The sequence below is a fragment of the Pogona vitticeps genome, chromosome 6 (genome assembly GCF_051106095.1).
Source record: "Pogona vitticeps strain Pit_001003342236 chromosome 6, PviZW2.1, whole genome shotgun sequence".
NCBI classification, from domain to species: domain Eukaryota; kingdom Metazoa; phylum Chordata; class Lepidosauria; order Squamata; family Agamidae; genus Pogona; species Pogona vitticeps.
Window position 1 is genome coordinate 31,744,251 of NC_135788.1, and position 22,454 is coordinate 31,766,704.

General features: G+C 39.0%; 1 protein-coding gene across 4 annotated transcripts in view; it reads right to left on the bottom strand.

Moving 5' to 3' along the window:
- Window positions 1-4,065: 4,065 nt before the first annotated feature.
- The window catches only part of SNX13 (sorting nexin 13), a 104,459-nt gene continuing 86,070 nt past the window's right edge, over window positions 4,066-22,454 (bottom strand). For 2 of the 4 annotated variants that reach the window (XM_078377168.1, XM_020781413.3), the window contains exons 21-26: window positions 21,208-21,369; window positions 18,652-18,723; window positions 16,471-16,616; window positions 10,591-10,659; window positions 9,500-9,612; window positions 4,066-7,508 (exon numbers count right to left, since the gene is read on the bottom strand). In XM_078377168.1, the coding sequence (XP_078233294.1) occupies window positions 7,261-7,508; window positions 9,500-9,612; window positions 10,591-10,659; window positions 16,471-16,616; window positions 18,652-18,723; window positions 21,208-21,369 (810 nt within the window). In that variant the 3' untranslated portion in view covers window positions 4,066-7,260. The remainder of the gene's footprint in view (window positions 7,509-9,499; window positions 9,613-10,590; window positions 10,660-16,470; window positions 16,617-18,651; window positions 18,724-21,207; window positions 21,370-22,454) is intronic. The other 2 variants (XM_078377170.1, XM_078377169.1) reach the window with 1 other exon arrangement.

Below are 22,454 nucleotides of genomic sequence, written 5' to 3' on the forward strand. Positions count from 1 at the left end.
CAGTCAAGTGGATCATCTGAAACAGGATGTTCCTAAACTTAGACCTGCACATCACATCCTTTCACACTCTCTGCTAAGGTATTTCATTAGGTGGCTCTACAGGAGAGAAGTAGTCATGGTGTCATCAAAGAAAAGATCTTCCTCAGTTTGAAATCAGTTTTCCTTCAAAACAAAGGAAAATATTTGCTTTCTGGACCTTGAGGAAGGACCACTTTCAGTGAATAGCTAACTCCCCTACAGCAGCAGCCAGCTCCTCTCCCTACACACACACACACACACACACACACACACACACACACACACACACACACACACACACACACAGAGAGAGAGAGAGAGAGAGAGAGAGAGAGAGAGAGAGAGAGAGAGAGAGAGAGAGACCATAATCTGTACAAAGTAATTTACGTTTCAAAAAGTCCAGCTTGTTGGTGGAGAAAAACAAGAGGACAAGTTCAGCAAGCACAGCCACTGTTTCCATATAATTGCTACTGTGTATGGCTGTGCATTTTTCTTGTCAAAAATCTAAATTAAAGCAGGTTAGAAAGGTCCTTCTAATTTCAATCCATCAAATTATACAGATCTCTATATAATTAATTATAATTTAGTACTACCCAGTGTGTACTAACATCACTACATACCCAGTGTGGTGTAGTGGATAGAGTGATGGACTAGGATTCTAGAGAATAGGGTTCATATCCCTGCTCAGCCATGAAAACTCACTGGGGATGTGGAACTGGTAAAACCACTCCTTAAATATCTCACTTACCTTGAAAGCGCTACTAGGGTTGCTATAAATCGGTTCTGACTGGATGGCAAAGAACAACAAAATACCTTGCTCTAGGCTACAGGTTTAAAAAACAAAAGAGAAATATCCTTTCTGAAGTGAATCCTTGAAGATTACAATATTGTTCCTAAGCAGAAAATTCCGCTTGCATCAGATGTTTTGGTACCAAAGATGATATAAAATCCATATTGATTTTATATAAGAAGCCATGCTAGTTGTAAGATAAACGAGGTCCAAAGGCACAAAAATTGTCTGTGCAAACTTTCAAGGTAACATGTCTTCTTTGGGCATATTGCAAAAAGAAGACAGGAAAGTAAAATAGGTATGGCTTTTCTCTGAAATTTAAATATGTCCCAATATTAATCAAGTTCTGCCAGCAATTCAGACAGCAAGCTTTCTCTCATGGCTATGACCTACATTTTCCCTAATCAGCCAGTTTCTCTCTGCCAATATATTGATTGGAGCATCTAAAGAATTGTAGCTTTTTCTTTTGCTCTCAGCCCACTCCCATGTCTTGCCTGTGAAGAGTTCTCAAAGCCAGGCATTAATGAGGTACAAAGCATTTCAAAGGCCACCATTTCTGGAAATGGTCAAGTCTTCTTCTCCTTCATGACTTCTCTGCTGCTGTGAAGGAATGGTGGCTCCATCTTTTGCCTCATTCTCTCTAATTTTGTGCTAAAAAGAGAGCATAGAGGTGCTCCTGCCGCCACTGCCTATGAGAGTGAAGGACTTGCGTCCCTTCGTCAGTATGGACTAGTACAACTGTGTGTTTTTTGTCATTAAGGCTTAGATGTTGTAGGACATGTAGTTGCTTTGCTCACTCTGAATGCAGAGCATAGCAGCCACCCCAAGGCATTGTATGTATGAAGGGTATTTGCTTTCTACCTGAGGCAGTGGGAGACACTAGCCAACCCTGATCAGAATTTTCACATTTAAGTCTGCATCCAGTTGCTAGACACAACTGCTAGGCCTATTCCACTTGGTACCCAGTGTGGTGTAGTAGACAGAATGACAGTCTAGGACTCTGAAGACCTGAGGCTGACTTCCTGCCCAGCCATGGAAATCTGCTGGTGGTGTGAAACTGGCAAAATCACTCCTTAAATACTTCATTTACCTTGAAATACCTATTAAGGTTCCATGGTTCAGTTTTGACTTGACAGCACCTAACAAGAACAACTCCAGTTGGGGCTAGCAACTGGATTTGGGGCTTAGGTTAAGGTTGTGGGTTATTCCCTACTCCAGAATTAGACTAACCATACATACATTTTCTGAGCAAACGTCCTTTAAGATTGGGCTTCCAAGAATAAAGTATTAGTATTATAAAACTGTGTAAACCAGTAGAGACTGTACGCCAACTATTTGGTGTAATTAGTGCAGAGAGGATTGGTGGTGATGGCAGAAATCTAAAGCTCAGTTTCAGAGCTGGGAATTGAGTTGCCCTCACTAGCATGATAAAACACAGAGAAAGCAGCAAGACTGCAGTTTGGTTCATAGGCTGGGGCCTGTTAAGACCTTGATAAAGCCAGCTGGAATGTATGCTGCGTAACCCAGGACAGCTGGAAGGAAAACAAGACCAGTCGCAAATTAAATTAAGAGGTGTAAAATGCCATGAGAAAAAACAAAAACAAAACTGAGATGGTGAAAACAGGTGCCAACTGACATTTACTCCATATTCAGTCACACTTTCTTTTTTCACTGTGTGATTAGCAGCTAAGCTGAATTAGAGCAGATTTCATGCTTCTGTGACCTCCATGACTACCCATAAAAAAGAAGGAAAAACACCTGCAGAAATATGTTTTCCCTAAGAGCTGTAACAGCAAAATCCAAAACTATTGTAAAACCAGCTTGGTAATAGTGATGTGCTGGTTGGATTTAAAGGGCAACACTGTGTTCATATGTATGGATTCAGTCACTGGCTAAAACCACAACTACTGTAAGTATTAGTTTTAAAAGACTGATTATGAGGGATGACAGTTTAAATTAAAGTATTTTTCACTGTTTCATTTTTAGGTGAATTGCCTCAACACAATTCGTTGTTAAAATGAGTTGCATGAAGATTTATTTTGCTTGCTTTAAATAATGCATTAGTAATTTGTGGTACAAGTTAATGCTGGGTGACAGAGTAAGTTGGATCTCACATCCTGTACAGGAAGTTTGGTCCTTTCTGTAGAGTTAGATTGAAATGGAAACCTGATTAAATATATAATGTTTCAGAAGACATAAAGAACTTATCACTCATTCATTAGCAAGCATTCATAACATTGTTCGAATTATGTGTACAGTTTCAATCTTGTACACAAGTTATCAAGTTTCAACAATATTTGTTTGAAGTAGTATAGTATTCTAAATACTGTATGTAAAACTGATTCTTATGAACTCATTTCTCTCTGAGACCAGTTTCACTAGCTAAGTGTGGAGAAGTGAGCTACAATTAATGCTATCCACAGGGGGAGACAAATGGCATCTTAAAAACATGGTATCACAGAGTTGCTAAGTTGAATGCAAAACAGATGGCATTTTCATATATATATATATATATATATATATATATATATATATATATATATATATATATATATATATATATATTACAAACAAAAGTTCTGACATGCAGACCAAGCTGGTGTAAAAATAAAACTGAAGAGGAAAGACTTAAAGGAAATGTTTGTATAATACTTCACAGAAGGTCTGCTATTATGAAATTATGTTCTATAACTTAACAGCTGCAGAATGATGATTATATTGCCAGTAGAAGTGTTTTTTTTGGCAATTAAAAACTTCCTACTTCTACAATTTTTGCTGACTCCCATGTAATCTTTTTCAATGTCTCGAAGCCTTGGGTGCCATTGGAAGTAAGTCTTTAATTATAAAAAACTGACACTGCTGAATGATGTTAGCAGCAGGGAAAGATTTTAATAACTAAAGCTTTCTTCTGTCCCACCACTCCCATAGCTTCCACACAATGAAAAGTATTACATGGGAGTGAGAAAAGCCACAAGACAGAAGCAGAATGTTTTTAACTACCAAAACTTGCCTTCTGTCACAGATGTCATCACTATTTCATAGGCATAATTTACATTCAGCCATCATCTAATAATGGTTGCATTGCAAGTGTACCATGGGTTGAAACTCATTATGTTTACTAATGATGTGTTTACATTAATCACTTACTATTATATTTACTACTTCAATTATTCCAGAAAATATTTTAAACCTCATTTTTATTAATTCTTCTAGCACAAATTATTCTGCAGTCTGTAAATAAGACAAACTCAAAGGTGTCTTGTTAATACTTTATTAGTGTATGTTTCCAAGCTGTTCTGTTGGACAAACATAATGCAAACTCCAAATAAAAACTCAGAGTTCTTAGCTGTTCCAAGAGAGAGAGACCATGGCATTCCAAATTTGTTTCATTCTTTGTTAAAGAAGATGGGGAAAATATTGATAGAACCATAGGCACACAGTTGACACATACTGTACAATGATATGCACAAGTTATTTTTAACAGCTGTATTAAGATGTGCTCTTTAGGTTTTGCTTCTTGTAATGTAAGAACCATGCTCATCTGAGCACAGAGAAATAGAGCTTTACAGGGAGTGACAAACCAGACTTTTAAAACAAGTCTTTAGATAAGCCAACACAGCAGCAGTAACAGAATATACATTGTTGGTTAAGACAGTTTACTCTTGATCTCAAAACCTTAAAAATGTACTTTTTTTAAACAGTTTTTCAAATCAACATGCATTACATGGAAATATTGCACTAAAATTAAAATTCAGATTGTGGAATTCATATTTCACTTTTTAAAACTGTTACACATTCTGATAGCATTTAAAATGAATTGTTTAGTTATAGCAAACACCAGAGGCAGAAGCTTGAGGATGAACCATATGAAATATTCCACCTTATGTTCATTCTCTTTAATTAAGGCTAAGTTTATTTTCTTAGACAATGGCACATTTATTTTCAGAGGCTGGTCACAGCATTCTCAGACCAGGGAATACCTGGCTATTTGTGTGCTGTATTTACACAATCAGTTCAGGGGTGTACTTTAAAGGATGCAAATGAGACAGGGGCCACAGTTTATAAAATGTGAATGGGTAATGTGAGCATCAGGAAGAGACATACAAAGGATGGCTTCTGTTTGCAGGCACATATTGCAGTTAAATACAGATGACAAAATCCTGTGTTTGTCAAGAGTTATAAAATAAGCTATATCTTGTGTTTCATTAAACCAAGATTTTACAGGTACACAGTCAATTTAAGAATTCAGCAGTTGTGTAGCATCCTAATGGCTAATAGAAATGCTGACCACTGACCACTAACAATTCTGACTCAAGAATACTGTAAATTAAGTAATCTAGATGTATTAATTCAAACGAAAACCATACATTAGGGCTCCACTATGACTTTTATTTAGGCCTGCCACATTTCTTGTATCCAAGGTACCATGCAGATGATGATGTTTTACAACTGAGTTGAAACACATGGACATTTCGAAATGAAATAGGGCTAGTTGTCGTAGAGAATCTATGCATATCCGATGACTTGAAATAGCAGGTGGAGGCTCAGTTTGAAAAACCCTCAATAGGAAAACAAAACACCTGCATGTAACAAGCTAACATGTTGAGTAAAAGCTTGGCTAGAATACTTTTTCCTGGCATGCTATCTTTCTAGGTGGAAGGATTTAAATATTCTGCATGAACTGATACTTCATGCTTGTTATTTTCCACTACTGTGGTATTAGTAACGGATTAAACACACACATATATATTATTTGTTGATCAGTAGAGACAAAACAAAACAATTGCACTTTAACACAAGCTTTTAGTGTAATGGATGTAAAATTCTCTATTTCAGATATCCAGTACTGAGTAAATTCTATAGCAAGAAAAAGAGTGTTGGAGGAACACTCTGTAGGTTTTAAAACAAATGCTCCTCTTGGCTACTCCCCTTTAGATCCTACCAGGTGTCAACTATTTTATCCTGGATCCAAGTTACTCAGCAGAAAGCCTTTAGTGTCAAAAATTTTTTGATGCTGCAGTTAGAATCAAATACAAAACATATGGAAATTAACCTGGCTAATTAATATCAGAGTTTCTTCCAAAAGCATGCTTCATATCATTGCATTAATTGTGCACTCTACCAATTCACTAAAATTCCTTAGTGATGGGAAATGTTTATCAAGGGGGGGGGGGAAGAGATGTTAAATCGAAAATAAATTGAGGTTAAACAAACTGTATTCAATCATTACTTTGTTCTCAGTTAGACATTATGGTTGGAAGTAAAGAGGATAGACAGGGGCTTTTTGTGTAGAAGAGGTTTATTAAAATTTTACATTATTCAAAAAAATAAAAAAGGTCATTATTTAAAAAAATATTGTAGTTGTGTTTTTTTATTTTCATATATACACTATGGTGCATTCAGGAATTTGCAACTGTTTGCATTTGACTGTTCAATGAAGACCATATGATGTGTCAGTAAGAAACAAAGTTACTTTTGCAGTTTACCACTCGAAGTGATCATTATTTAGGGTGCCTTTTAATAGCAAATGGTACAATTCTTTTAAAATAGGTTGTTAATATCAAGAGCACTGTATATTAAATAATCTTCCTTCCTTAGCCCCACGGTCCCCTAATAAATAAATGTGGCAAGCCCTTGATTGGCTAAGTGCTATTTTCTTGGCTAAGTGCTATTTTCAGGCTTCTCCCTTAATATATGCAGACTAGAAGGACTATAATTAAACAACAAAACAAGACACCTCCCAAAAGAATAAATCAAACCAACATCTATTTTTCTGTATTTCTACCCGATCTCACTGAATGATAACCCCAAACAAAATAATTTATTCAAGAATTTTTTAAAAAAATCCAGGAAGGTGAAATTGTGTGCAAAAGCCATCATTATTACCTCAACCTTTAGCTGGACAATATAGCTTGAGGGAAATTAACAACAGTTCTCTTTGTTCCAGAAGACTCCTCTTTCTGCTAGCTCAACCTGTTTCAAGCTACCAACTGAGCCCTACAAACATCAACAGACATAATGCAAAATCAAATTGCACCTGCTTCTCACATTGCACAATCTCCCAGTTCCAAGTAAAGCAGCCAGATCCTCCATTGCTATCATCACAGTTGTGCTTTACTTATCTCTCAATGGACACAGTCTAGCACTTTTCATTGCTGGCATTCATAGATTCTGTCAGGAGTGGAAGCAACAGACATTCTTACAGAGTGGGCCAGTATTCTTCTCAGTGTTGCATGAAGATGCACCAAATCATTTAAGACACATGAACCCAGTTCATGGTAGTGGTTGCATTAGAGATGAAGGATGAGAAGAACCACAACCTTTATGGATGCATTAATAATCTAATATGTGACACTAAAAGACTGGTGCAGAAATAACAGCATGAGAGTTTTAAGCCCCAGAGAACTGCCCAAGTTCTGGGCAAATGAATACCAATATAATTGTTTGGAGTGTCACCTTTTCTGTAAAAAAGGCGCTTGTGTAGATTGTAGTCTATGCATGTATCGCTGCATCTGCTTTGAGCCTGAATGCAGTTTTTTGAAGAGATCAGGAAATCCATATACGGGAAATAAGGTTTCCAAGAAGCCTTCCAGAAAGACATAAACCAGACGCTTATTTAGTTGAGTATGCTGAAACATTTCAAAGACTCGGAGAATGCCTTTCCTTGTTGTCTCAGCACCAAGAATATGCTTCAACTCATCTAGATAAATCACAAAATATAGTTGTTAAGTAAAAATTTCATTTATATCAATAGTTAATAATTAAATGAGTGCCATCAAGTCAATTCTGGCTTGTGGTAACCCTTGTTACTGTGAAATTAATTATGCAATTATTATTGTTGTTGTTGTTTAGTCGTGTCCAACTCTTTGTGACCCCATGGACCAGAGCACACCAGGCCCTCCTGTCTTCCACTACCTCCCGGAGTTTGGACAAATTCATGTTGGTAGATTTGATGACACTGTCCAAACATCTCGTCCTCTGTCGTCCCCTTCTCTTGCCTTCACACTTTCCCAACATCAAGGTCTTTTCCAAGGAGTCTTCTCTTCTCATGAGATGGCCAAAGTATTGGAGTCTCAGCTTCAGGATCTGTCCTTCCAGTGAGCACCCAGGGTTGATTTCCTTCAGAATGGATAGGTTTGTTCTCTTTGCAGTCCAGGGTACTCTCAGAAGTCTCCTCCAGCACCACAATTCAAAAGCATCAATTCTTCAGCGGTCACCCTTCTTTATGGTCCAGCTCTACTTCCATACATCGCTACTGGAAAAACCATAGCTTGTATTATGTGAACTTTTGTCAGCAAGGTGATGTCTCTGCTTTTCAAGATGCTGTCGAGATTTGTCATTAGTTTCCTCCCAAGAAGCAGGCATCTTTTAATTTCGTGGCTATTGTCACTATCTACAGTGATCATGGAGCTCAAGAAAGTAAAATCTGTCACTGCCTCCATATCTCCCCCTTCTATTTGCCAGGAGGTGATGGGTCTGGTGGCCATGATCTTAGTTTTTTTATGCTGAGCCTCAGACCATTTTTGCACTCTCCTCTTTCACCCTCATTATGAGGTTCTTTAACTCCTCATTTTCTGCCATCAGAGTGGTATCATCTGCATATCGGAGGTTGTCGATATTTCTTCCAGCAATCTTAATTCCGGTTTGGGATTCTTCCAGTCCATCCTTTCGCATGATGTATTCTGCATATAAGTTAAATAAACAGGGGGACAATATCCAGCCTTGTTGTACTTCTTTCTCAATTTTGAAGCAGTCAGTTGTTCCATATCCAGTTCTAACTGTTGCTTCCTGTTCCACATATAGATTTCTCAGGAGATAGACAAGATGGTCAGGCACTCCCATTTCTTCAAGAACTTGCCATAGCTTGCTGTGGTCCACACACAGTCAAAGGCTTTTGTGTAGTCAATGAAGCAGAAGTAGATGTTTTTCTGGAACTCTCTGGCTTTCTCCATAATCCAGAGCATGTTAGCAATTTGGTCTCAAGTTCCTCTGCCCCTTCGAAATCCAGCATGTACTTCTGGGAGTTCTTGGTCCACATACTGCTGAAGCTTACTTTATAGAATTTTGAGCATAATCTTGCTAGCATGTGAAATGAGTGCAATTGTACAGTAGTCGGAGCATTCTTTGGCAGTGCTCTTCTTTGGGATTGGGATGTAGACTGATCCAATCCTTTGGCCACTGCTGAGCTTTCCAAACTTGTTGCCATATTGAGTGTAGCACCTTAACAACGTCATCTTTTAAGATTTTAAATAGTTCCACTGGAATGCCATCACCTCCACTGGCCTTGTTGATAACCATGCTTTCTAAGGCCCACTTGACTTCACTCTCCAGGATGTCTGGCTCTAGGTCAGCAACCACACTATATGGGTTGTCCCGGACATCCAACTCTTTCTGATATAATTCCTCTGTGTATTCTTACCACCTCTTCTTAATGTCTTCTGCTTTTGTTAGGTCCCTACCATTTTTGTACCATTTATGCAATTATGGATAAATGTAACTATGTAAAACATCAAAACATCAGATGACAAGGAAGAGTGTTACCTTATGTAACTAAGGTTTCTCAGCTTGACTCCTAATACAATATTCAGACACAGCTATACAAGGCTCCACTCCTTTAAAATTCAGTTTTTGTGGCTGAAAGCATTTCTTATTTCAGCTCACAGGGCAATTAGCTTAATACATTTCACAAACCTGGCATTATCCCCAGTAATTTTGTTTTTCCAGCAATTCGTGTTCGCATCTTGATGGCACTGTCTCTGCGAGGAACAGCCTCAGCTAAAATGCCATTTGGCCAAAAGGCATCTCTGTAAGCAGACAAATTTACTGGTTAAAATGAAAATCATGTTATACTTATCATCAGCGAACAATGCTGCGTATCAAACACAATTTATACATGCAAAGATCGGCTGGTATTTCAAAATGTCAATATTCATGACTTCTCTAGATTAATCTGAGTGTATTTTCAGACCCCAGGTTTACAAAATATTTGGCACCAGTGGTAGACAGCTTATATAAGCCCCTATACTGGGGGGGGGGGACACAAATACTTTATTTCATATCATTTCAAATCATATCATTTATTGAGTTTATCATTCAATAAATAAAAATAATATTATTTAGTAGAATTTTTAAATAAAACATTGAATTTAAAAAGATATTTAGTCAGTTCAGCTATGCATCTGTCCATTTTGACCACATGTTCTTGGAGTGTAGCCTCTGAGTTTCTGGTCAATCTGAAAAACCCTCAGTTCCACTAAAGTTACTCCAGGCCCAGAACATACAAGAGATTATTAATCCAACCAAAACAAACCAGGTGAGTAAGGCTTTGACTCATTAGTAAAAAGAACAGGAAAGTTGAAAATACTTAATGCTATCATAGTTTCAGTTCAGTGTTGCTACAGAAAGGATTGTGGTAGTTCAAGTCAGAACTACACAATTAACTAACTAAAGTAGGAGAACTGGACACTATTAAATCCCACTTCAAGCCTGCCTTCCTGTAACTCTTTGAAACAAGAAAGTCCAATTGTATACATTAAATAGAATGTGGAAGTGTTTGTTTGTTTGTTTGTTTGTTTGTTTGTTTGTTTGTTTGTTTGTTTGTTTGTTTGTTTGTTTGTTTGTTGGGGGAGAAGTATACAATATCTCAGGTAGCTTAATATACTTAAAAATAATCCTTTGTGAGAAGCAGTTTTTAAAAATGGTTAACCATAAAGGGATCTAATGTACAGCAGTCCATGTTGTCAGGAAAAGTAGTATTTCTTTGAACACCATACAGAACATACCTGAACCGTTTAACTGCATCTGCTACTTGTTCAGGAGAGGTCATCCAATCTACATGATCAACTATTTTTCTGAAATGAAGAAAAGAGCCTAGCTCTGAATGCAATAAATGAGAAAAGGGGGCCTTTAGTTTCTTCTAATTCACAACAAAACAATGGTAGGTTAAGGTAAAGGTTTCCCTTGACAATTTGTCCAGTCGTGTCTGACTCTAGGGAGCGGTTCTCATCCCTGTTTCCAAGCCATGGATCTAGTGTTTGTCCGAAGACAGTTTCCATGGTCACATGGCCAGTGCGACTAGACATGAAATGCCATTACCTTCCCACTGAGGTGGTACCTATTTATCTACTTGCATTTTTACATGCTTTCGAACTGCTAGGTTGGCTGGAACAAGCGATGGGAGCTCACTCCACCATGTGGATTCGATCTTACGACTGCTGGTCTTCCGACCATGCAGCACAGAGGCTTCTGAGGTTTAACCCACAGCGCCACCACGTTCCCCTCAAAACAATGGTGCTTAAGCTTAATTGACTTAGTCTGTATCAAACCCACTGCATTTTTCAAAATCAATACAAGTAAATCTTTGATGAGAAAGTAGTCAAAAGATGAGAATGGCAGGACCTATACTTTAATACGAAGGTGCCTATATTGAACTCAATTTTGGATAGGAGAAAATCCAGAATGACTTTGTTACTTGCATAATTATAGTTCTTTGAGTGGTGAACCATGTATCCACACAGAGAGGTTCTGTGCCAGCACACATCCCACTTCAGAAAGTTCCAGAAACGAAAATGCCTCTTTGCTTTTATCGCGCAAGTGTGGCTCCACTCTTCTCAGTCCAAATTGTCCACCGCTAGAAAAAATAGGAAGGGTGAAACAAGAGGGGAGGTAGGCGGGATGTGTGGATACATGGATCACCACTCGAAGAAACATAATTATGTAAGTAACCAAGTCTTCTTCGTTGTGGTATCCATGTATGCAAACAGAGGGGTGATTAACAAGCCAAAGTTTCGAGGTGGGAATTACGCCAGAATAGAGGATAGTGCAGCCCTACCAAAAGCAGAGTCTTTCTGAGCCCTGAGATCTAGTCTCTAATGTGTGACAACTGATAAGGGCTTGAACCAAAAGATCTTCTGGATGTCGACACCTCACATAAAAGCAGTAGATGAGGAGCTTCCCCTAGTAGAGTGGCCATTGAAAGCCTGAGGAGGGGGCTTGTTTGCAAGTTCACATGTCAAGGTGATGGCTAGGGAGATCCACTTGGAGAACCATTGGGGGCCTAGTAGATAACAAGTTTAGTCATCTGTCTACAATCTTTTGTCCTGTCTAGATAGAAGGCTAGTGCTCACCAGACATCCAAGAAATGGAGGGACCATTCTGCGGAGACAGATAGAAAGCAGGTAGTATGATAAGTTGAGACATGTGAAAGTGGGACACCACCTTAAGGAGGAAGGTAATGTTGGTGTGGAGAAAACCTTGTTGCAGCAAAATATGGTGCATGGTGAGTAACATCTGAGAGCTGTGAACTCCACAGTCCGACACGCTGACGTGAGGGCCACTTGGAGTGCCTTGGCATCCCATTTAGAGACAAAAGGCGGAGATCTGTTGTAGCCAGTGATTTGAAGGGATGTTTGGTGAACTGGGAGAGGACCAATGATATGGACCAGAGGTTCTGTGAAGGGTGCGCATCTGGCTAAGTGTTGTGAAGGCCCTTTAGAAACTTTTTGTTTGTTGGTCGACAAAGAAGTTGAGGAAATGACAATGCTCTGGTTGAACTGAGATATGGAAGTACAAATCATGAAGGTCTTTGGATGCAAATCAATCTCCCCATTGGAAAAGGGGGAGAATGGACTGTAAGGTCACCATCCAGAAATGTAAAATACCGGGAGAAAAGTTAGCAGATGTGTGATGGGAAGGCACTCTTGAGATGGCTCCTTTCTTCATGAGTGTCTGATTTCATCCCGAAGGACGGCGGAGGGGTGGTGCATCAAATATGGCCTTTGGGTAGAAGGGACAAAAATTCTATGGTGTATCCATGGGCTATGATACTGGGAACCCAGGCATCCAAGGGATGGATTCCCAAATGTAGATAAACAGTGCCAACTGTATGTCTGTTACTCCTGAGGAATGTGATGGTGGATAGAACATAGAGGCGTCCAGATTGGGCTGGGACACATGAAAACTGTTGTCAGAATTTTCTGTCCATTATCTTAGGGAGAATGGTCTGTTTGTAGTTAGTGGAAGAAGAGGCAGGAGTGAAGCATTGGTGGTTGGATTGGTCAAATGCCTTGGATCATTCTGATGGAGAGTTGTAGTTAGAGTATGGATGGGACCTTTTTCCGTGAGGACAGAAGTGAGAGGTTGTTGGGAGGTATGAGTTGATATCAATTTTCCTTGCACCTGTCTTCTTTTTATGGAGGTCCTGCATGAAATAGTCAGTTTTGTCACTGAAGAGACTGTCTCCATTGAAGGAGATGTCTTATATTTGGGATCTGGAGTTGTCTGAGAGGCCTACTGAGTGCAGCAATGTATGCTGGTGAAAAGTGATGCTTGCTGTCATGCTCTTAGCCATACAGTCTGCCACATTTCAGGTGGAGTGGATTTGCTGTCTGGCAAGAGCATACACCTCCTGCTGAAAAGAGATGACCAAAGACTTCTTGTCTAGAGACAAGGCTGAAATAGGGGTTTGAAACTTTTTCCATATGAACTGGTGGTAGGTGCCCATCATGACCTGGTAGTTGGCAATGTCCATATGGAGCACTGCTGATGATTAAACCTTACGAGCAAGTAGATCTAGTTTACAGCTTTCCTTGTTGTTTGGAGGAGCCCTTAGAACTCATTTGGGCCATCTGTACAATGACAGAATTCCATATGGGATGTTTGATCAGGAACCTAGCTTTGTCCTGTTGAACCCTCTAAAATATTTTGATTCTGTGAGATATTGGCAGAACCTAGGAAGGCTTCTGCCAGGACTGGCTGATAAGGTTTGTCAGGGTCTTGAGCACTGCCATTTCAACAGGAATATTTGTTTTCTTATGGACATAGGTGAAGACCGCATCCTTGGCTGGTGGTACCGGCTTGAAGACAGGCAGCTGTAATGATTTTGCCATTCTATCAGGTCATTATAAGAGGTCTTCTGAAGGGGAGAGTGAAGCATCATCCAGAACGTCAGAAGTGGGTGAAGATCCCGGAGCATGAACAGAGTCCTTGCCCACTTCTCCTGTGGAGTTGGCGGAGCTGTCCCCAAATCATGGATCCCCTAAGGGGATCGAAGCTGTTGCCAGCAGATGGTGGGAGCTGTGCGGTAATTGTGAGGTAAGTGGAGCATCTGTATCAAGAAGTGGAAGGACTAATGATGAGGCAGGTTGAAGAATCAAGCCATGAAAGGATGACTGGGGAGATCCCGGTTGTTGTCCACATGGAAGGCACAAATTAGTGCAGGGGTGGGCAATTAATTTCTATAGGTGGGCCACATGAAAAATCTGAACTGTGTTCGGGGGGCCGAACTATACTTAAAAATAAAATGAAACAGTGATGTTATGATTTTTTTTATTTTAAACTTTTTAATCACAAATACTAAAGAGTTTTTTTGCGGTATATTAAAAATCAGCAACTGATCAACTTTAGACAAAAAGCTATGAATGGTTTTGATGTTCAAAACTGTCCGGGGGCCGGACAGGAGTGGCTCGCGGGCTGTATGTGGCCCTTGGGCCGCACTTTGCCCATGCCTGGATTAGTGGATCAGTGTGGAAACTGAGATCGATTTTGAGACTTCTGGTGGGTATGGGAGTCATGGCAGTGCTCATATCCTCAGGAAGAACAGTCTCAAGGGTTGGTAACATAGGCTTCTCAAGAGCAAGGGTAAGCGTGCACACACAATCAAGACCTGCTCCGCTCTCTGGATCAATATCAACTCTTGCACGACTGGGATGGCCATCCCATATCCCCATACATGAAACGAGGGGGACAAAAGAAGGGAGCGTAATAAGCATCCTCATGGTATTGAGAGCCTGTTGAAGGGGACTGCGAGTAGCATGGTTGTTATTGGTGTGACAGAGATCGTGAGATCAATCACCATCTGGGCCTCCTTGCCTCCCTTTCATGTTGCCCCAGTTGCGGAGATCACTGGGTAACAAAGAAGGAACTTGATTTTGACATTTGCCCATCTTCAGATGGCAGAGGTGAGAATTGCTCCTGCAAAGGAGAGGGTGCTCTTGCTAAGGCAGCAACACTCTGCACACAGGGACTCAAATGTTCACCCTCTGAGATCAAGACCATGTATTGGGTGCCAGCAATGGGACCAGAGGTAGGCTCTCAGATGGGTAGCTGAGGATCTGAGGTAGCCACAACAGCACCGGCATCCACAGGTTACTGTTTCTTCTTCCTTTTTGTTGCCTCAATATTGGAGGCTGCCAGTTGTTTTCAACTGCCATGCTCCATCAATTTCTTCATTGACTTTGATGGTGATTTCAAGGAGGACAAAGGACTGGGCTTCGATTCCGGGGCTTTTTCGGGTAAAGTTGACTGGTCCATTTGAGGGCTTGGATTTGTCTTAATAGGGGGATCCATAGCTCAAAGGGACTGTTCCCAAAGGAAAGATCAAAGCCAAGACTGGCGATTTTTAAGTGTAAGGGCAATAAAACATTTACATATTCTATATGACTGGACCAGATGGTTTTCTTCCAGACAAAACAGGCAAATATCATATCCGTCAGATTGGGGGATCTTTCTGTCACAAGTGGCACACTTCTACATTAAAGCAGAAGCCATAAATAGCTAAGTAAGGGGGAGTGGCAAAGATGGGGAAGGGACTAAACACTCTTTTTTTAGGGTAAAAAGGAGAAGAAAGGAAGAAAAAAGGGAAAAAGAAGGCAGAAGGCATATTGAAAAATGATAGTGAGTGGGGCAGAGGCTCCAGAGCAGACCTTTGCATGCTGTTACAGTAGGGGCCAAAAAAGGACTAAGGAAAGTAGGGCTGTGCTTGTTCAGTACAGGCACAGAGGCACTTTCGTTTTTGAGGCTCTGGAACTTTTCAAAGTGAGTTCTGCACAGGGGCAGAACCTTTATGTGTGCATACATGGACACCATGATGAAGACCTTTATGTTTTTCAACTTATTCTGAAGTTGCAATGATATTTCAAAGGTGTAACTTTTCAAAGACAGTTCATCTGTTTCAAGATGAAATACAAGATTCTTGAGAGAATGAGCAAGATCCAACATGCTGGCCAAAATCCTATTATTTACATATGGTGGGATAAATCAAATGATATGAATTGCAGCAGCAAATGACCATTAGTTCAGAAGTCAAGGTGTGTTTTTTCTCATCACATATCAATCAGATGTCTTGGTGCATGATGAGAAATACAAACCCCAACTTCTTGACTAATGAGTTGTGCCACAGTGATTTACATCATTTAAATTACTGCTGGTGGGAATAAGAAATAGGATTCTAGATACTTAGTACACCACACTGACTCAGCAAGGACAAAAGTTGCTGTGCTTTCACTAAGTTATTAAGTGCAACATCAAACAGAGGAAGAAAAGCAACAAGAAAACCACAACTTGTACCCCAACAGGAAAAAAGAAAGTCAGCGAGGCAAATAACTGTGTGGGGCCAACACCATAAGTTGGCAACCATAAAGATAAAAAACACCAAGTCAGACAACTCACTCATCTTCTCTCATCACTCATTAGTAACTAGGGAGTAGAGGAAAGGGAAGTATCAGGTAGTCATTCTGTCTAGGACCACAAGTATGAAAATGACTTATTAAAACTGCATCAGCCTTTTAAAAATATATATTAGTACCTAAAATGGAAAGAATAGCTTTCACATGCATTACACATAATACTCAGATTTTTAAGAATTTAAAAAATGAACACAGTACTTATTTATTGTATATCCATGCATTGCTCTAATCAGCTGCTGAAGCAAATTTTTGATATTTCTTCGTAACCATTGATTTCTCTCCTTCAGGTCGAAGATTTCATCCATTAGTAGCAGCATTATTTTAAGAGGGACATTATCATCCACCTAGTAAAATGGGGTGAAAAGATCATAATCAACATCATTATTATATAAAAGGCAATGAGATCATCTTTTTTGACAAGTTCAGCAATTTTAGTCAGAACCACCACAAATATGAGGATACTACTTTGTGCAAAAAATAAATAGGGATCCTTCTGCTCAAGCAAAGACTGGATTAGAGCCAGCAGTACTCTTTAGCGGATGGACTAGTCTGTAATGCACCAGATTGCCTCCTTCTGATTGTGGTAGGAATCTTTACAGTTTCTCTCTTGTTCCTGCAGCCCAACACATCACCTCCCATGCTGCTTCAGAAGATCCACTAACCCTGTGATGCATATTTTGCAAGGAAAAGAGACCTTATAATACAAAATACATAACACCTATTGTTCATTAAGCAGAAAAACTACCTCCCTCTAACATGGAGCACTGAACCATTTGCCAGAAATTTACCATTTACTTAGCTATTACCATTCTAGAGAGGCAATTAACCAACCACAGAAATGAAAAATTATTTTCATTTCAGGAATGTACATGTTAAATCATATTCATTTTGTAACAGCTTGACTCTCCCATACTCCTACCAGTTTAGTCTCTGAAAGGCAAACTGAACAGAATAAAACTATAACAGCACACCCCTATACAGTGCTTTGCTTCGACTTGCAGCTGGAGCTTCAATTTAGAGTACTAACTGTTGGTCAACGAAGAGCTTATTTGTAGCTCTTTCACCCCAAAGGTTAGAGTGTGTGTGTTGGAGGAGGCTTCAGACTGCCTGGTGCTGCTTTCTGCTCCTGAGTAAGTACATTTACTTTGTTTTTCAGGGTGGGTTTGGGTTGGGGGGGTTATGTTTCTGTGCTGTGATGTGGTTTGGTGTGTGTTTTGTTTTTTTCCCCAGCCCCATCGCATTCCGATGGGGCTGGCTATGCATGTGGGGTACTTTTTTTAATTTGTTTTTTTCAGCCCCATCGTGTTCCGATGGGACTGGCTGTGTGGGTGGTGGTGGTTTTTTTTATTTGTTTTTCAGCCCCCTCATGTTCCGATGGGGCTGGCTGTGTGTAGGGGTTGTTTTTTTAATTTGATTTTCAGTCCCATTGTTTTCCGATGGGGCTGGCTGTGTGTGGGGGGTGTTTTTTTAATTTGAGGGGGTTGTTTTTTTTTAATGCTGGAACAGATTAACCACGTTCAAATACATTCCTATGGGAAATGGTGCTTCAACATATGACCATTTAGAGTTATGCCCATCTTCTGGAACAGATTATGGTCGTAAGTCGAGGCACCACTGTACCATGTTCCCAACTAAATTCAGATTTAACGAAATGGGTAGCGATCATGGAACATATGCCAGCCTTCAAGGTGCCATTAGACTCCTCACTCCGCTTCTTGAAGTAGACCAACACAAATATACTTCTATATTTTATAAACATAATTTTACCTATGTACACATTTATAGTGCCATATTGGCAATCTGACGATTTCAGCTACATAAATAACATAAATATACTGATGGGTAACTTCCATAATATTTTTTAAATATGCATATCATGAAATGTATCATGTGGCTGGGGGCAAAAGTCATTTTGCTGAAGTCACAGTAGCAATCTGTATAGGGAAAAATCAAGTGGAAGGCTTTGATGTACCAAGGAAAAATTCTGAAGTTTAGAACAGGTGCAGATATATGACCATGGCAAATTTGCATATAATCACTGTTTCTATCCTCATTAAAGATAAAAAACGCATATTAGTCAGAGTATTCATATTTTTACACACATAATTAGCAAAACTAGTAAAATTATGTGCTTCATATAAAGGAATATAAATGTTGTATTTGAATAACTATACACAGATTGAGAACCACAATATAAGTTCTGCATATCTAAGGGGACTGCATATCTTAAAATCTAGCCTCTTAAACAATATGGCAAATAGCTTTTGTTTCCGAAGGCCAGTTTCTTAACAGACTGATACGAGGCATGCCTTAATAAACAATAAAGTATTTCAAGATCCATGTTAAGTTCAACTTAAAATAGGGAAACAACAGACTCACATTGTCATCAAGATGTGCTGCAACACGGCAGTGTTTAGGATCAACGTAGGTCTTTTGCATTAAAGGAGGCTCCTAAACTCCAGAAAAGTGTTGATGTAGGAAATGGTGGAAAAAAATTATTTACAAAGCCATAAAGTTCTAGACCTTAAATTAAAAAATGTGTTTGTAATGAATTTTACATGATACAATTAAAATAATTTAAACCCAGACTCATGCTCAAATACTTAATTGAAACTAAGGACTAATAACACCACAAATTAAGATATTGTGAATATTTAAACAGACAGATCAAATAAATAAATAAAGATGACAGAAAAACTATCTTACTCTATATTCTGATTTGTTATCTCAATTAGTGACCTACAATATATTCTGAAAGCTTTATTTATCAACTATGATGACAGAACAAGAATAACTAACTTAATTTCATAGAAATTTTAAGATAGAAGTATTTTATACTTCTAAAATGTTCTTACTCAAGGTTATTCTGAAGCACAAAACATTGTTTAGTTGGCATTTTCAGACTGCATTTTGTCCACTTTCAAAGGGAAATGCTCCTTGCTATATATGCTATTTCTGCTATACAAATGCACTTTGTGAAAAGTAACACTCTAATGAGTGAGATTACAGTCTTATCATTATGCAATACAAATGATGGCAGAAAGGAAAAGGGGAAGAGAAAAACTGGAATATTTTGATTTGTAAGTGGCATGCATCTTGCTTGATTTTATTTTAAATGCACACATCTTAAATTTAAACATTCTGCTTTTACATAGATGCATACATGTGTGGATAGGGAAGAAGTTGGGTTAGCAATGGAGAGGCTAAATGGAGTAAGTATATTTAATTCGAGGGTGGGGAGGGAGATTGATGAAAGCAAGGTCACAGGCAAAAATGGAGGGAAAAAAACCTTGCATCAAACATGCCCCATCCAGCATTTCTTGTGCATATACAGAATTCAATGGAAGCCAGGGCTACTTCATTTGTATCGATCAGCATGGAAGTGCTCGCACCTGAGGCACTAAACCCACAGTATTTTACTAATACTGAAGTGAATAGGGCAGCCTCTGCACAGGCAGAAAATCATATGTGCACTGAAGCCAAATAAGTGGAAATGCAGTAGAAAGTGATGGTGGGAGGTCATGTTCATATAAATCCTTATTTTTTGGTAATTTAGTAAGGTCTACAAAGGCAGCAATATTTGAGACTGGAGCAAAGACTACTGAGACTGTTCTGAAATTCTGTGACAAAGGATAAGAAGTCTGAACCTGCAGGGTATGTATATTTGGTAATCACCAACCCTAAAATAGTGGACATCAGCATCAGAGGTTTTCTACAGTTTTGGGGGAAAAAATCTACCTCATTACATGGCACAATCATTCCTGCTGCAGTCTTAGAAAAGCAAAAGAATATAAGAATGTATACTAGCTATAAAAAAATGGCCTAAGGTTGTCAAACACTAAGTGTAAGAGAACATATGAATACACACACGCACACACAAACACAAAGAGACTGAAGTCAACACCTACTACAGCATAACCTTTTTAATTCTGAGACAAATTTCTACCACTTCCTAATTGCAAATCCTGCTGGATTAAATGCAGCAACAGCAAATTAACAAATGAAATTCTAGAAGAACAATAACCAGAATAAAATAGGTTTGGAATGATTCCAGCTTCCCACTTGATATTGAAATTGCACAAAGGAACCACTAGAATCTTGGAATTATATGACTTTTATCTAAGGAAATTCTTTTACAGATGTAATAGCATATGATGGGTCTTTTTGAGTGCTTTAATAATTACCCACACTTCAACTGTTATTATCTAGTATTGCATGTGGTTACCTGTGTAGTTGACACACAACAATTCTTATGCTAGTTTTCTCTTGCTTCCTCTCAACATTCTTTCCCTTCCCTAATCTTGCTCCTTCTTGCTTACCTGCATGAAGGCAGATTTATAAATTCAAAGGGATCACATAGCCAATCATAAGGACATAATCTAATTAAAAGGATTTTTTTCTTCCAGATAACTGTATACTACTCCATAGGATAGTTTTCTGATTTTTGAGGGGACAATTTTTTTTCTCTTTTTATAGCTCAAAGTATTTTTTTTGGGGGGGGGGTGAGGAAATTGCAAGTTTTTTAAAAAAATCAGGACATATACCTTCTGTTTTCCCTGCACCATTAGCTGACACATGACATCAAGCAGAATACAGAACATCACTCATCCAAAAGATTAGAGAGGCCAAGAAAGAGTGCTAAGTGCCTATGACAGATTTCTATATGATGAAAGCTACTGTCAGCAAGATGTTCTGTAACTTTACAGTGGGCTTTCCTAAATACTTTAAACCAGAATTTAGAATAAATTCAGTAAAGTGGTCTACAACTCTACTCTCTCCTTGGATAATCTGCTTTATTTTTAGCCTTCCAAATAAAACAAGCCAACACCATTAAAGTATTGCTGCCCAACACTGTCTACTCCATTCTTAGTAGTTTAAACGAGGCAGCCCAAAATGGAATAGATTATGTTTTGTATTACTTCAGTACACTCTTACCTTGAAAAATGATTGCTTTATATCTTGTCCCAGTCTTTCTGATATTTTGCCCATGTTGTCTGACATTTTAGTCATCCCCTCTGTGAAGCTGTCAGGAAAGGACTTGACAGCATTTGAAACATTTCTCATAGAGTTACGCAGTGGATTTACAAATGTGTCCATCTGAAGAGGAAAACATTTACCACGATTGCATAAATCTATGAGTTTATGACAGTCATCCAATAATGTGTGTTGAAAATCTCACACTGTTTTGGAAAGCAGGAATACAAAACCATTACTTCAAACTGTTTACTTTGCAAATCTCAGTCACAAAGCTAAGCACATTGTGTGTTTTATTTAAACACGCTGACAGTTGGAACTGAGAGGAAAATCATCCAAAGACTGACTCCTTATCTCCACCTAAACCAACACTTCGGAAAGCAAATTTCTCAGGACATAGGTTGCCTTTTATGTTACTATGCAAAATACTTCATTAAAGGCTGTTAAATAATATTAATGAAAGGGAGTCAAAGGATCCCTTACATGTGCATAAGATACCTCCACTAGTACAAGGGAATGCCTCAGATTCTCCCCCTCCTGCTTCAGCCTACACTGATCCAGAAGATCTCCATCTTGACTCTTAGGAGCAGGCATTGGTTTATTTGTTTGTTTTTAAGTGTAAGGGACTGCAACAGGAAATAAACAGGGAAAGAGGGGGAAGATAGCAAAAACTACTAGTCTATTAAAGTTTGCACATGAAGTACTGAGGATACTGAGAAGGATCTTAAAGTTGACAAATGTTAATTTATGAAACATTATTTTATTCTTAAAGGCCAAAATAAAGTACAGTTAATAGAAAACTATTACCATTTTAGTAGTGAATGTTTAATAGTATTCCAATAATAGTTTAAACTACAGTGGTGCCTCGCTTAGCGAGGTTAATCCGTTCCGGATTAACCCTCGCTCAGCGAATCCATCGTTAAGTGAAACAAAAAAGCCCATAGGAACGTATTAAAACTGATTTAATACGTTCCTATGGACTTAAAACTCACCGTTCTGTGAGTTTTCTCCATTGCAGCGGCCATTTTGGATGCCTCGTTAGCGAGGCAAAACAGCGGTCGCCATTTTGTTTTAGCGGCAGCCATTTTGGAACCGCCGATCAGCTGTTCGCTATGCTTTGATCGCGTCCGCGCGATCATCGCATAGCGAAAAAAGCCCATAGGGGCCATCGCTGAGCGAACGCTCCAGCGATGGCCCGGGACCCATCG